The sequence below is a fragment of the Eretmochelys imbricata genome, chromosome 25, assembly GCF_965152235.1.
Source record: "Eretmochelys imbricata isolate rEreImb1 chromosome 25, rEreImb1.hap1, whole genome shotgun sequence".
Classification (NCBI taxonomy): domain Eukaryota; kingdom Metazoa; phylum Chordata; order Testudines; family Cheloniidae; genus Eretmochelys; species Eretmochelys imbricata.
The window spans coordinates 4,749,224-4,764,995 of NC_135596.1; the positions used below are offsets into that span (position 1 = coordinate 4,749,224).

Here is a 15,772-nt window from a genome sequence, read left to right on the forward strand (position 1 = left end):
CTAGTACGGCATCACACCCATCAGAGTAGGGTAGATGGTGCGCAGCTCAAGCCAAGCACAGGAGAAAAGTGAGGTATGGGGACTCCAGCAGCAATCAGCTCCCTAAATTCTCTCTTGCAAGCACAAAGTATTTGAGCCAGTTACCAACTCACAAGGGAAGATTAAACCCTCCTTTAGCTCTGGTGCTTTAGCCAGCTATTTCAAACCTCTCCCCTCCACAAAGGGCGCTTGCGCTCTCAATGGGCAAACTGAAATCTGCACTTCTTCCTTCAAAGGGAGACAACGGCCCAATCTATACACAGTGCCCAGCAGCACCTCTGGGAAAAGTATTCCTTCCTGACCCCTGTGATCTGTTTATGTCCTGAAGCATGAGGATTTGGTTGTCCCCATCTTGGTGCACACAGCTGCATGGATTACTATTCTTAGTAAGACAAGGGTGGGTGAGATAATATGGGAGGTCTCACCATCTATAACCTGACCACTACCACTTTGTCTGTCTAATATCCTGGGATGCACTAGGCTACAACTAATCTGCAGACGTTGTTTAATATGTCACCCGCCCTTTAGTGTTCAACCACCACCACCACAACACAGGCTCTGTCTCCCGGTGTGCGGTGCCTTGTCCAGGGCACTTGCCCATTTCCCCAGTAGTATCGCCCATCTGGTCTCTTAAATCTTTCCTTTGACACAAGTGACACTCATTTCTTTACGCAGGGTGGATGCAAAAATCCTCTGTCAAACACTGCTTAACATCTACAGTGGGGGTAGTCAATAGATAGTCCCCAGTCCAAATCTGGAGACTTTTCAGTGGACTGCAGGGCTCACAGAGGCTCAGGGCTTCAGCCCTGCAAGGGGGTGCTTCAGTGCCAAGGTGCTTCGCGTGGGGCTGAAGCCCTGAGTCCAGGCGCACTTCCCACAGGGCTGAAGCCCCACCGGAGGGGCACCGGGACTAGGAACGTCAGCCCAGGATCCACACAGCACTTTAAAGCATAACATCACTGACAAGTTTCACGTGAAGCTTTAAAGAAAGTGACACCAGGCTTAAATTCACAATGTATTTAATGCCAGTTACATTGCTTTACATGAAAAGTTACAACGGTCTCTATATTCCCCGCCCCCACCATATGATGCATTATATGTAACAATGCCACAAGTTCTTAGAATTTACCTGCATAAACTCTGGGGAGACCTTTCAAAATGCCTGAACTGTACAAGTCAGAAACGTTATGGTTCATACATTGAAATAAGTGTACGCAAGTTTTTCTTCTTCCATTTACAACACTATTGAGCACACTCCAGACAGCCAATCGCTTCACACGAGTTGCATACATGAGATTCTAGTCACAAATGCCCCCAGCACCCGCTCCCCGCCGAAAGATACCTTTTGAGGACACTCCCCTGGCCCCAGCAAACTACCTCCTTTGGCAACTGCATGGGTAACGGGGAAATTTGTGCTGGTATTTCTTTATGTCCACTAAAGATGGTCTTTAACATTGCTCTCCTCCGCTCCAACCAGGTAGCCGATACATTCAACCATAAACCAGCTATGGGATCAGGAATCAACTATCCATCCCTGCTAAGCAGAACAGTAGAACACAAAGTAACCTGTCCTGCTCCCAAGGCAGGCGTTAGCCCAGCCTTCCGAGCAGGGGGAGGATTAGGAGCGCGATCGTTTTGAAACAGCGTTGACAGAAATAAGGGGCGTGTTGTTAGAAGCAGAGAATGACACATTGAGCCTACAGAAGGATGCTCCCTCTGGACCAAGATCTCTGTTGAATGCAATTCTCTGCTTGAGATTTCAGTGCAACACACAAGAAAGCTCCCATGTGTAACCGCAGCACAGATGCCAGAGCATCTAGATTTCTAATTTCCCTCCACGCCCCATTATATTCCTGGGGATTACTTCAAAACCAAACCCAACGCTGCAGGCCTAAAGGAAGGGGAGGGTCTGCTCCCCTCTCCTTTCCAAAGCAAATCCTCCCCAATAAAAAGCAAAGCTCGTCTCACCATGGGTTCGAATGTTCCTTTTACCAGCTGCTTCAGCAAGGGTGGCTCTCTGATGTAGGGTGCATAAGCCTAGGCTGATCACATGCCTGACAAACAGTAAAGCTTGCTCCTCTCCAGCTTGTGGTATTGGGGCGGGCAGAGGGGATTACTGTCAGTATAGTTACCAGGACCATTGCACAACCTAGCCTGTACCTCTGCTTCCCACCCCCCACCACGCCTGCACACACCATCAGACACCTTCCGAGTTTCTCTCCTCATTAAGTGAGCACTTTTACACAGCTTGAGCAGAGACAAATTTACTCCCCTTTCAGGGATGGTTTCCTGGTTCCTCTCCATTTAAAGATTTTTCTCCAGGAGGAAAACGTTTGGCGGGTGGTTTGGACATTGAGCTAGGGGTCTGGGGAACAGTTATCCCAAAGCACAGATCGCAAATGAGAAACTAAGCCACAGAAGTAACTTGCAGCCATATTCCCCCTCCTCCCAGTCACTGATTTAAGACATGCATTACTTTCCTCTGGTCCTTTCTCCATCATAATTGCCCCAGGGGGTGGAACAGGCACCCGTGACAGACCATGTTTCACTGCAAGTGATGCCTTCAATTCAGACATGTGTGCCTGGCTTAACGATCTGACAGGGTAACAATTCCTCAGTGCGTTAGCGATGTGATGGTTAAGGATGCCAAACATGTAACAAGCAGCAAGAGAGGAATCAGGAGGCCATTGCAGAACATTTTTACAGTGCCTCAGAATTTTGTGGAGAGAACCAGAGTAAAGCGGATCTGTGATGAAATGCTTTTTCGGAGGAGTGTGGGAAGGAGGCGATGGGAATATGCAGGTCCCATTTTTGGCTTCAAGAGCTCCAAGGCCGTCAGTTTTGCTAAGGAACACAGCGTATTCCGGGCACACTCAAGCCTCGAGAAGCACTTGTAGCACCCAGAGACCAACATCCACGCACTAGCTGTAAATGGCACGCTTGGTCAAGGCTGTAGTGAAATGGAATCACAGTTCATGGCAATTCTCTTTGCCAGACTTGCTACCTGAAATTTGCCCTTTCTAAAGGGGTCACTGCTGCTCTAGAGAAGCAGCTGCCTCCCACACCTCCCCCCCTGCAACCCGGGCAGTATGGTTTCACAAGAAGGTATCTGCCTACACACTATGTACAAGAGGACAAGGTCTATATACACACACACACACACACAACCACACACACACCAGCCAAGAGAAGAAAGAGGCAGCACTTACATCCAAACATTTTACAAAAGGAGGCGAGGGGGTGGGCCGAACAGCCCGATGCACAGCAGACGAGCATTGGCACATGTACAAAGTAGACAGGAACTGGCTGCTGCAAGCATAACAGCGTCTCTTTAAATTAAAAGCAAGACACAGACACACACGCACACACACACACAAGTGCTTAGCATCACACCTCACTGCATTATTTTAACAAACTGGCAGGATCTCTCTCTTCCTGAAACTTAAAAATGGGCCTCTGGCTCTGACCTAATTGAAGTTTAAAAAAAAAAAAAAAAAGCAACACTTCTCCCTTGCCTAGAACCCCTCGCACACAGACTTCCATACACATGATGTTTCTTCCGTCCCATGTGGAAGACAGGCAACAATCTTACAGAACCTTTGTCTTTGAAAACAGATCCACAATAGTCTTTCTTTCTAAATCCATCTCAACTGCTTTTGTCCTCAGAAAGACACTGCAGCAATCAGTCTGCAATAATTGGCACAGCATAAAGCTCTAAATAAATACTCCTGGGTCTTTAAAAAAAGCCATTGTTTCCCCATTAAACTAAAAGTCTTGAGACCAGCTTTGAATGTGTAATATCAATAATTCTTTTTAAAAAAATAATCTCTTTGGATTGTGCAGTAATCTTTCCTTCAGAAGAGGCAGCTGCTGTTAAAATCTTTTAAAAAATTCTCAGCTCAATTTTTTTAGCCAGATACTAAGTGTGCTGAAAATTAAACTCTTAGGTGAACGTCCATGTCAAGTATTAGTCACTTCTTTAAACGGAAGAGAAAACTGTGTGCCTGAGGAAAATAAGCAGTTCTTTTTTCTACTTGGAATATTAGTGCCAAGCAAAAACAATACCCACTCTACATTCGAGAGGCTTCTTCCCAGCTCTAACTTTTGTCCTCTCCCACCAATAAAATTTGATCAAGTCTGACTAACTCAGACTTGTGTCAAATCAGAGAATGATGAAGAACCCAGAGCAGCATTCCAAACCCCTCACAAACAAATCCCACCCCCCACAATACTCATCTCTCACAGAGGTTACAAAGCAGCAGTTGGGATGCCCTTGGCCTAGTCTTCCTTATCATGGTCCACATCACACAAGTTCTACCCTATGTATAAAATTAGATACTTTAGTTTTTCCCTCTTGCACCTGTTCCCCTTTATGAAGAATGTCATATTCTTAACCCTTTGATAATTGCATCACCCTCCCAGCCCCACCCCAAATACTGTCCAATATGGTTCGCAATCATGTATTTAAGAAGAATCTTGAAAGTCCAGCCTCCAAACCCACTGGCACTCCCCTTCCCCTCTTCTGGTTGATAGCAAGAGGTTCCATACAAGCCAAGTTAGTGGTTTTTTCCTGGCACATCGTGCCGGGGTCCCCTGGTGTGCAATTACAGAGTTTACCGTATCCTGGTGAAGAGATTTAGAACAGACACAGACTCCTGCAAAAAATGAAGAGAAAAGTTTTGAACCCAAGATCCCCACTCTAAATATTCACTGAGAAAATGAGTTGAGCGCAGACAGCTCCACCACACTGCCTCAGCCCTATCCCCCACACACTCATATCTGCCACGAAGCCAGGGCTCGAGGCAAACCAAGCCAAGGGAAATGGTCTGGGGCTTGCCCAACATTAGAGGGCAAACCTTCATAAGCATGCCCGAGTCTGATATTGGTCAGAGATCAACCTTCCTGTGCCCATGCACGTATACAGGGTGCACGGTGAGTGTGAGCATGGCAGAAGATGGTATGGGCTAGTTTTGCAGTACAAGTTTCTGTGAAACAGGGATTGCTGTGTATATCCTACAGCAGAGCCACCAGAAACCAGATGAAGAAACTGCTGGTCTCTGTCTCTCTGTGGTCCCTCCACAGAATATCTCGGTTCCTGGCATCCTCTGCTGTCTCTCCACATCTGCTCAAGATGCCTGGAGACTAACTTTTCAAAAAGAGCCCTCCAGACCCCCACTGAGAAGTCACCTCTGGAATGGTGACAGTTCTCAGAGACTTAAGGGAGTTTGATCCTGTCTCCTAAAGCCATTGTGCCAGAACTGAAGAATACGTATACAAATGACACTGCAACAGTGTATTAAAATGCTAGCAAGGAACAGGCTAAGGTGGACACCCTACACCACTGCTACTTAAAATCAGTGGTGTGGCATGGCACCAGCATAACCACCAACAGTTCAATTTTAAGAATGTAGATACCCACCCTAAAATGGAGACCGATGGGCCTTTAGTTGTGCTAGTTACTTCACGTATTCTGTGCACAGAGGCCTCACAAATCACTACTTTCAAGTGAGAATCACAAACCCCTTAGCATTTGATCAAGACTCAATCCCCACAGCTGCTAAGAGAGAAGCATTGGGTGTCTGATCATTATACACATAGGTAGTGGAGGTATACAAAAGCAGTGAAGTGACTGTCCAATGTCACACAGCAAGTGACTAGAGCTGGATAGAAGATCCACAGCTTCCCTCGCTGGGCAGCGCTTGCCGCAGAAACAGGAACTAACTATCCACATACACTAGCGAGTTTACCTTTGTTGAGCGGGTTTTGCTGAAGACATTCCAGAACCTCAGGGTTTCATCTCCTGCTCCTGTAACTATGGCCTCCCCATCAGGGGACATTGCCTAAGGCAAGAGAGAAAACACAAACAGTCTTCAAAATACATGTTCACAGGTTGCTAAATGGTAGTTTAAAATGGAGGCCTCCCCCACACCAGAATACAAACGTTCGATTCCTTCTCTCTAATGGAGGTGAACCAGGCCCACCTGCCTTTGCTTTCCTCCTGCCTCATCACCATTGCCACAGATAAGATACAGAATTATGGAAACAAGTCTCAGTTTATGCTGCTATAGAGTACACAAGGGTCATTCACATTATCTCTGGAATCGCACCTCTCTTTATAAAGCCAGAAGTAAGCTGTTAAGATGCCAACATCCCCCTACACATTGTTAACAAATGAACTAGCCACAGTGTCTAAAACAGTATGAGACAAGCTCAGCTGATCCCATTCTGTGCTGAAGCTTCCTCAAGTACCATGAAAGGGAGAACAAAGCAGGTAAGAGACATAGCTATCAAGAGATGGAACTGGATTAAACAGAACTGAATGTTTTAATGCACAACCATGAAGAGGAAAAATAGCAGGTGGAATAAGGGGGAGGATTAAAAAAAGTCTTCTAACTCTGAAGAAGCTTTTGGCTTTTATAAATTTCCCTTAAGAGCTGTTTGCTGTACCAGGTATCTGTGCTCCTCAGAAGTGAGAGGAGTTGGAGTTTGACAACCTGGGGCTTGTCCAAAAGGTTAATTTGTGTCACTTTTTGTCAAGCAGTGCAGAAGAATCCCTCACTCCAGTGTCAGCAAGCAGGGACTGCCAGATCTCAAATGCGCCTGTTGAGTGCAGTGAAGTTTAGTTTTGTTTGTTTCACTAACCAAACCCTGGATAGCTAGGAACCAGCAGATACCAGTACTAGCCAGTCTGGGTTCGGTCTCAGTGCACAACCCAGTCGCAGCAGAACCAGAAGCAATATGAGAGATCACTAAGCAAAGGGCATGGGTTATAGCTTACCAGGTATAAGACTCTGTACGAATGCCCTGTTAGTTTTGCTACTTGGGTTAATGAGGGATATTTCCAGACGAGAATCTGGTTCTGCGAGTATCCATGGGTACTCACCTGTAGGGGGAAGACAAAAGAATTACAAGAGAGAGTCAGCGCTGACAGTTCCTGATCCATGAAAGCTCAGCAGCAGGACTCCAACCCCATGGTTGAACTTACGAGTTCATTAGCATGTTTGGACCAAGCCAGATTGCACACTTGTGACCCAGTATCAATGCACTGCAAGGGCTGCCCAGTTAGCGTGTTCCAGAACCGAATGCAGCGGTCAGCTGTCCCACCACCAGAGGCCAACAGACCATGCTGGTGTGGAGACCACGCAATAGCTTTCACTGCTGCTAGGTGCTCTGTATATTGCTGGACAGGACTCAAGCTGGAGTGATTCCACACAAGGAGCTGGTGGAGAGAAGAAACAAGACTAATTAACACACAACTCCAACCTCGGCTCCCCCTGCCCTCCAAACCGAGGAGACAGCACCGGCTAAAGCCCAGCCTGGTGAAGACTGCCCTGCACAGCTCAGCCAATGCACCTACATCTTAATGATTAGCGATTCCTGTACTGGGGCCTCTCCCTCAGGGATCGCCAAACCTGCTCAACTCAGGGATCCTTTTGGGGCTAGACTAAGAGCTACAAACTCATGTCACTTGGGCTATGTGCAGTGCTCTGGTCTCTTGACATGCAAGACTTTGTAAATAATCCAGCCATAATCTGTTCTCATTCACCGGTGGGGGGTGGGCAGGCAATGGGAAAGGAATGGAAGAGAGAGAAGAAGTTGAAAGAGCTTGGGATACAGTATATTCCATCACAGCAGTGTCTGGGGAGTTAATTGTGCAGGAATCTATCCCAAGGTGCTCTCAGAATTGTTCTTGGTACCATATGTAACCATTATTTGTTCGCTGGTAAATAGTAAACCTGAGTTGTGCCTGCTAAAACAAAACAAACGTGCAGAAGGGAATTTCAGTGTAAACTAAGTTATCTAAAACTGAAAACTTCCTTCACTGCACACTGCCTAACTTCAAGTTTAAGTGGAGACAGTTTAAACCAGCTTCACTGAAATCTAACATCCTTCAGGCCAAACATACAGGTGTAGGTACCCAAGCACATTCGGAGCAACAAAGGATAGTTAAGTTGCCCTACTAATTTTTACTTAAGACGGATACTAGAAAGTTGTAGGATAGTCCAGTTTAGCCACATTGGGGTGGGGGGAATATGGATGGTCTGTCAATCGTCTCATTAGTAACAAAAAGGCATCTTCAGATGAGAGGCTAGAATTCAAAAGTTGACATATCTTTGAAAGAAGGCAGCTTTTAAGATTAGGAGTGCAGGTGCAGAGATGAGGCCAAGGCCTACACCAATAGCAATCAGTACTTTACCTTGTTATCATTTCCACCCGATGCTAGGAGCTGGTGGTCTGTGGACCACTTCAGCCCACACACCTCCTGCCTGTGGCCCTGAAGCCGTCGCTCAGACTGTAGTGGGGGGGTCCGGATGTCTCTCTGAAGGATCATTCTGTCCCGACTGCCGGAAGAAAGCTGGTCTGCATTCCATGCCAAAGCACCTGTAATGTAGGCAAAGGAACAGAGTGAAAATTCCATGCAGCTGTCAGTGCAGGATTCCTAGGGGTAAGTATCAAGCCACTATAACCAGAGGAGGACTACACAAATCTCTTCTTGAGCAACTTTTGTTGGAAGATCAAAGAGCTTTTAACATATACAAAACCTATGGGAGTTCATATTATACCCACTTTACAGCAGGGTAAACTGAGGCACAAATGGTGTAACAACTTGTGTGAGGTCATCAAAACAGAACTTATGAGGTGTCCTGACTCCCAACCCCTGACCTGGTCACCAATCCACACTGCTTACTTGTAAAAGCTATTCCCTGAAAAGCAGGATGAACTGGAATCCTCAAGCAGCCAGCCTGGAGAGTTGAAACCAATGACATTCAACAAGGTGTATTAACAGGACACACCTAGGATGCCTCATCACACAACACCTTCCGTAACTGTATGTGGTGATGATTCATAGTATCACCACCCCCAAGAGCGGGCCAGTGCAATTTAAAAGGACTCTTATAAACAAACAAAAAGCTATTTCACAGAAGGCTTGGGGAAGGAATGGCGTGTAGGGGTGAGACAGGACTGACAATTCCCACACTCCCTTTTGGATCATAAATTATAGCAATACTGCAATATTAACATGGCCTCAAGGGATCCCTCTTCTAGGTTAGCAAATGCCACTTTCAAATGGTAAACTTTAGCCCTCTTGCCTCCTGTTTCTCCTTACCCACTCTGGCTGTGTGACCCTCAAGCATGGATAATTTCTTCCCTGCAGCTGCGTCCCAGATCTGTACAAAGCCCTTGTGAGTTCCAACTGCTACCAAGTTGCCCTAAATGCACAAAAAGAAAACTTGCAATCAATAAAGTCAGTAACTAGACGTACAAAGAGATCCAAGAGCCACACAAGAGATTCTGAGGGCTTGTCTTCACTATGGACTAAGTCGACCTAAGCTACGCTACTCCAGCTATGTGAATAACGTAGCTGGAGTCGACGCAGTTTAGGTCGACTTATCCCGGTGTCTTCACTATGCCATGTCCACAGGAGACGCTCTCCAGTTGACTTCCCTTACTCTTCTGGGATCTCTGCCATTGATTTAGAAGGTCTTCACTAGACCCTCTAAATCAATCCATACTACATTGATTGCAGCAGTGTCAATCTCCCCATAGTGAAGACTAGCCCTCAGTCCCTAAAAGGCAAACAGATGGGGGTAGGAGTATCATCCCTGGAGATTACACATCTTGTAAGATCTGTCCTGCTCAAAAGGAACGCCATCTGTTAATCAGCAATGAGTTGAATGAAGATGCAATTTCTGCAGTAACTTAAGATCTGCTGTAGAAATGAAAACTGAAAAGTATCAATAGATCCTTTTAAAGACAGATAATACTGGCACTTCTTTCTAGTGCACATTTTCCCCAAGGCCCGCTAAGATTTTTACAATCATTACCTAATTACATCTTTTTTACACCCCCAAGCCCCAAGAGGTTTTAACAGATAGGGTAAACTGAGGCATGGGCACTAAGTGACTTAGAATCATAGAACATCAGGGTTGGAAGGGACCTGAGGAGGTCATCTAGTCCAACCCCCTGCTCAAAGCAGGACCAATCCCCAACTAAATCATCCCAGCCAGGGCTTTGTCAAGCCTGACCTTAAAAACTTCTAAGGAAGGAGATTCCACCACCTCCCTAGGTAATGCATTCCAGTGTTTCACCACCCTCCTAGTGAAAAAGTTGCCCAACATCATACAGTGAGCTATTGGCAGAGTTGGAAACAGAACCCAGGAGGCGGTCTTGACTCCTTGTCTTCCACTCTAAACTCCATTTGAGTGCTTGCTAAAGGGACAGCGAATACCTGTTCGCAGAAGCTATTGGTTTAAACAGGATGGGGGAAATGTTGCTGAATTCTTCTGCAATGGGATACATCACTTTGGCCTCAACCAACCAGCCAGGCAGGATTTCATGGCACTATGCAGAACATCAAATAGAGCACCTGGAGGTTCTACCTAACAAGAGACTTTTTAGTAGGATTCTGGGCTCTTTTACCCCAAGCCTTTCCTGGAACAAGGAAGACAAATCTGGCATGACAGGACTACGGAGAGTAATTGGAGCAAAGACACTAAACACATCAGTTCATGCAGACCATCTCTCCAGAACAAGCAGTAGATCATAACCTCTCTCTAAGAGCACGGCTCACTCACATACAGATATATTTGTAGTCAATTTAGGAGGCAGTTCTACACTCACAGACCAGTCCAGGTCCATCCCTGCTATCCAGGTAAGGTGCTTTTTTCTTTTTTTTTTTTTGAGGGGGAGGGGGAGGATGTACATGCCTCAAGCGCATACATCTTCGGCTTTAACAAAAAAGGAGAGAGAAATGCTCTTCGGCGTCTCTTGACCGAGGTCACATGCTGCTCACTGAACTTAATCTAGGTGGTTCTCACTCCAGCATGAGACATGGTGTATTCCTATCGGACTCTAGCGTTGAGGATCAGATGTTCTGAAATGTTGAGCTCTTACAAATGCAACTGAAGTTAACAGGAGCTTTGGGTGCTCAGAATCTCTGAAAAGAATATCTTAACGGTCTGTGTGGTAGTATTATACTGACCCGTTCTGACCAGCCCACTGATGTCACAGAATCGCCTTCCACAGACAAATCACACAACCGGGTCACCTTGAAAATTAGGAAATAAGATGGAAATTAGGACTAAAGAGATTAGCTGCCTAGCAGATTAGGTATTTGGAACTAAGAGCACTAGTATGTTGCACCATATAGATCAGGGGTGGCCAACCTGTGGCTTCGGAGCCACATGTGGCTCTTCAGAAGTTAGTATGTGGCTCCTTGTCTAGGCACCGACTCTGGGGCTGGAGCTACAGGTGCCAACTTTCCCATGTGCCAGAGGGAGGCTCACTGCTCAACCCCTGGCTCTGCCACAGGCCCTGTCCCCACTCCACCCCTTCCCCACCCCTCCCCTGAGCCTGCCATGCCCTCGCTCTTTCCCCACCCCAGAGCCTCCTGCACGACACGAAACGGGAGGTGATCGGGAGGTGCGGGGAGGGATGGGGAAGTGCTGATCAGTGGGGCTGCTGGTGGGCAGGAGGTGCTGGGAGGCTGCTGACGTATTACTGTGGCTCTTTGGCAATGTCCATTGGTAAATTCTGGCTCCTTCTCAGGCTGGCCACTCCTGGCATAGATGGTACATTCCAGGGTACTGGAAAAAGTACGGCAGCAGAATATAAAACACAAAGGCCGATCCAACTGACCTGCTGTCCATTTTTCTCCCATAGATGCAAGGAAAGGGCCATGCTTTACCTGGCTAGTACAAGCACTCCATAGGTAAACACAGGTACCAAGGCCAACACTGAGAACATTGAGAGAAGACCAGTCCACTAGGTTCAGGTAGAAGTCATCCTGCAGTTCTGGAGCATCCAGCACTTTGAAAGGAATCTTGGAGATTTTTCTTGTTGGTTTTCGAGGTGATCTTAGCAACTTCTGACTGTTCACACAAATAGAGACATGATTTTTTTTATGAGGCTTTGAAGGTACAAAGAGATTTAGAGAAATTCCTACTGTTTTGATCATTGCCCTTCTAGAGAAATTTAGAGACTCAAAGAGATAGGAGGGTTGCAGCTCTGAAGGAATAGTACTGAGGTGAGCAGCTAGAGGGAAGTAATGGACACAAAATGAAAAAGAGGGAAGCTGCCCTGTGCCACTGAGCCAGTGAGGGTTAAGCAACCAGCAGGCTAAGTGACCCAAAATCAACCTTTAATAATACATTAGAGGAGTATTGAAATGGTAAACAGGGCTATTTCTTGTAGATCATTATTAAAGCCAGGTTAAGTAGATTTAGGCTTTGTCTACACTAGCACTTTTGTCAGTAAAACTTTTGTCGGTCAGGAACGTGGAAACCTCCCACCCCTGTCACGGACATAAGTTTCACGGACAAAAGCACTGGTGTGGACAGCGCTATCTCGGCGGAAGACGTTCTCCTGCCAACATAGCTACTGCCACTCGTTAGCGGTGGTTTAATTATGCCAGCAAGAGAGCTCTCTCCCACCGGCATAGAGCGGCTACACGGGAGACCTCACAGCAGCGCAGCTGTAAAGTCTGTAGTGTAGATATAGCCTTAATTCTTTTAAATGTAAACCTATATTGTCAGAGAATTAGAAGTAGATACTAACTGTATTTGTCTGTGTTTACGTATATCTGTTAAGTTTATCAATGTGATCTAATGAGTTTGTAGATGATAAACTTCTGTTCTTGTCTGTTACTATATTCTATTGATTAAGAGATCAAAAAGGAATATTAACATTTAGAGGAAACTTGTGGTGTACTAATATCATTGTCTACATTTCTCTTTGAAGTTTGTAGTAGACGGTCTATGAACTGCTTGAATGGTTAACTACCTTATGCTAATGAATGCAGCTAGTTACTAGTGGGTGACTAAGAAACAGATTTACTTCAGAGCAACAATGTATATTACCTATTCTTCATCCAAGGAATGCCTGCTGTGATGTTTGCTGTCAAGATGTAGCCTAGTGGAGAGAACTATAAAATAACTCTAGGGCCTGAAACTTTTTCATCTCAGATCTGCTCAAACTTCGTCAGGGGAAGTTCAAGTCACAAGACTGAGGTCTCCAGGTGCGCCCTGGACTATCCTTGCAAATTCTCCTGGAATTCTACATATGGACTAACCTATTGAACCGATTCTAAAAGGACTTTTACAAATGAGCAGCTCGCCATCTCTGCTATGAAACTGACCTGAGAACTTTATTCATATCTTACTCTGGGAAAAATCCTGCACTATTGTGCATGTGCATAATTAATTAGCCACACATTTTTAATTTTTTGTTCAGAAAAAAGCTTCTGCTGAAATGTTGCTGCAGTTCCACCTTTTGCCCACCAGAGGGCGACGTGGCAATAGAACAAAGCAGCAGCTCCCAGCTAGCTAGAGAAGAGAAAGAGCCTGCCTTCTTCACAGAGCCTGTCAGGAGACAGGGACTATGGGGAAACAGACAGCATGGGTGCTGGGTGAGGGGGTCAGACGGGCTCATAAGGGCTAGTGGAAGAGGACAGACTGGGGCAGGGGCTGAATGGGAGTGGAGGCACAGAGCCACAGGGGGAGGGAGGTGCAGGGCCACATGGGGATGTGAGGAGGTGGTGTCTGAGTGGGGGTGGAGGGACACGTGGACAGGAGCAGACGTGCCTGACTGAATGGGAGAGGCTAGGAGACAACCAGGGTCTGCATCGGGGAAGCTCCCTAACAATCCCTCCTCGCCACCCCCCACAAAAAACCTGTTCCATACTTTTCCCAGCCATACCCAACAACCCTCCAAGTTCACACCCAGGCTCCTTCCCAACAACTTACTTCCCTCTCCCTCAGCTCCTCCATTATCCCCGACTCCTCCAACCCTTTGAACTGCTTCTGAGGGGCGCGAGAAATACAGTTCTGTATTATAGTTTAAATGAATTACTACTCAGAGTTCTGTATTACTATGCCTAGTAAGGAATCTATTTTTCAAAAAAACATTTCCTGACTCTTTTTTGTTGTCTGTATTGTTACACACATACTTACTGACAGGTATTTTGAAATAAATGACCAAAAATAATTGAAACTGGTGTGACTATATTGTGTTACTTTGACAAATGACACATGCAGAAATTTGCAGAATTTTAAAATATTGTATGCATAATTTTGAATTTTGGGGAGCAGAATTCCCCCAGGAGTAATCTGTATGTATAATGATCTTTTAACCATAGCAACTGTCTCTTCTCTTTTAAAATAAAACTTAAATTAGTTAATAAAAATTGGCTGTAAGAATGTATTTTGGGTGAGATCTAAAATATTCATTGACCTGGTGGGTAATGTGTCTGGTCTCTTGGGATTGGTAGAACTTTATATATGGTGAATAAGATTTTAAGTAATCTTCACTATATTGGATTTGGCTCTCCGGGTGGGAGCCCAGGGCTGGATTGCTTAAGGGGAACTGTGTTTTAGCTTCTGGGTAACCAGTGTGGTATTACAGAAGCTGTTTTGTTACTGGCTTGGTGAATCTAATTATAAGAATAAACTACTAGTTCTGAGGATTGTCTGCCCCATCCTTTGCAGTTTGCCCTGACTGATCGATCTCCGTGTGGCCCCTGCACCGACCGTAATCACATGCCCAAAAAGGGGAGGCTGCTTAATAACACTCCTGATATTAACAACTTCTGGTTAATAGCAACATTTTGCTGGGGACCAATCCTGTCTCATTAGACTAAAATGTTAATAGGATTCAGATACTAACAGGCATGCTGCTTTCAGACAGCCTTTTGACATGCCTTTCCTGGCTGTAGGCCTGCAAATCTGCCTGCTGTTTGGGAGGAGGATGCCGCGCTTTTCATAGGAGCAGGGGTGTGTGTGTGTCCAAGGGGCTGCACGGTACCACTGTACTCTCCAGGCTGTGCCCTGCCCTGGTACCAGTGGCTCAGGCTTGGCACATCCCAGTGCTTCCTTCCCTGGCTATAGCTATAGCCCTGCACACATGCCTTCAGGGATGTGGCAGAGAAGAGAGCACTGAGACATGCCGAGCACCAGCCACAGGCAGGTTTAGAGCTGGCTAGAGCCTCACAAACCTCCCCATGATTCCCTGCTCACAGCCTCCCCTCCCAGCTGCCAGCACTGCCTTCCCTGGCTGCAGCCCTGCAAACCTGCCTTTCGCTTACTGGCAGCCTCTGGATAATAATAGCAGTTGCTGGGAACCAAGAGGTTGCTAACAAGTGGAATCTACTGCATTTCTAAGGCTGGCTGCACAGAGACAAGATCCTTGCTCCTTAGGTGTCGGACAACTCCTGCTGCCTACTTCCCCTCCTGAAATCCCATAGCTGTACAGCAACCAATTATGACATTAGTCAGAGAGCGCCTTAAGAACCCCAGCCCTCATTTTTTCCCCCACCCATAGGTAGCATTACCTTTTGTTGCTGACAGGTGACAGGGAATACGGGGAGACCTCATTGCCATCATCTGGACTAGAGCGTTTGGTGCTGAGGGAGTACTGCACAAAGAAGAAAGCATTGGATACAAAAACCCCACACAGTACAGGTCCTGACGTGCCAGAGGTTTACAAGATCACCTACAATGTAATTAATTAAACATACATTACCTAGTCAGAGGTCCCTCCAAAACCCTGCACTGTGGTGGCCCACTGTGTTTTACTTTCTACCCTCTTCAGTCCCTTCCCTTAAAGATTCCTTTAAATCTTGCTCTACAGCAATACTGAGAAACTAACTTCTGTTGAATCTCAAAACCTCTCCTTCATTTAGGGAGCACATCAAGACCATGTGTTAAGTTGCCCACATTTTTTCCAAAACAGTCTT

General features: G+C 46.1%; 1 protein-coding gene across 3 annotated transcripts in view; it reads right to left on the reverse strand.

Moving 5' to 3' along the window:
* Nucleotides 1-1,041: 1,041 nt before the first annotated feature.
* Nucleotides 1,042-15,772, reverse strand: part of FZR1 (fizzy and cell division cycle 20 related 1) — a 31,047-nt gene continuing 16,316 nt past the window's right edge. For all 3 annotated transcript variants that reach the window (XM_077842039.1, XM_077842040.1, XM_077842041.1), the window contains exons 6-14: nucleotides 15,368-15,450; nucleotides 11,729-11,912; nucleotides 11,024-11,089; nucleotides 9,149-9,251; nucleotides 8,237-8,421; nucleotides 7,025-7,258; nucleotides 6,818-6,922; nucleotides 5,787-5,879; nucleotides 1,042-4,694 (exon numbers count right to left, since the gene is read on the reverse strand). In XM_077842039.1, coding sequence (XP_077698165.1) covers nucleotides 4,653-4,694; nucleotides 5,787-5,879; nucleotides 6,818-6,922; nucleotides 7,025-7,258; nucleotides 8,237-8,421; nucleotides 9,149-9,251; nucleotides 11,024-11,089; nucleotides 11,729-11,912; nucleotides 15,368-15,450 — 1,095 coding nt within the window. In that variant the 3' untranslated portion in view covers nucleotides 1,042-4,652. The remainder of the gene's footprint in view (nucleotides 4,695-5,786; nucleotides 5,880-6,817; nucleotides 6,923-7,024; nucleotides 7,259-8,236; nucleotides 8,422-9,148; nucleotides 9,252-11,023; nucleotides 11,090-11,728; nucleotides 11,913-15,367; nucleotides 15,451-15,772) is intronic.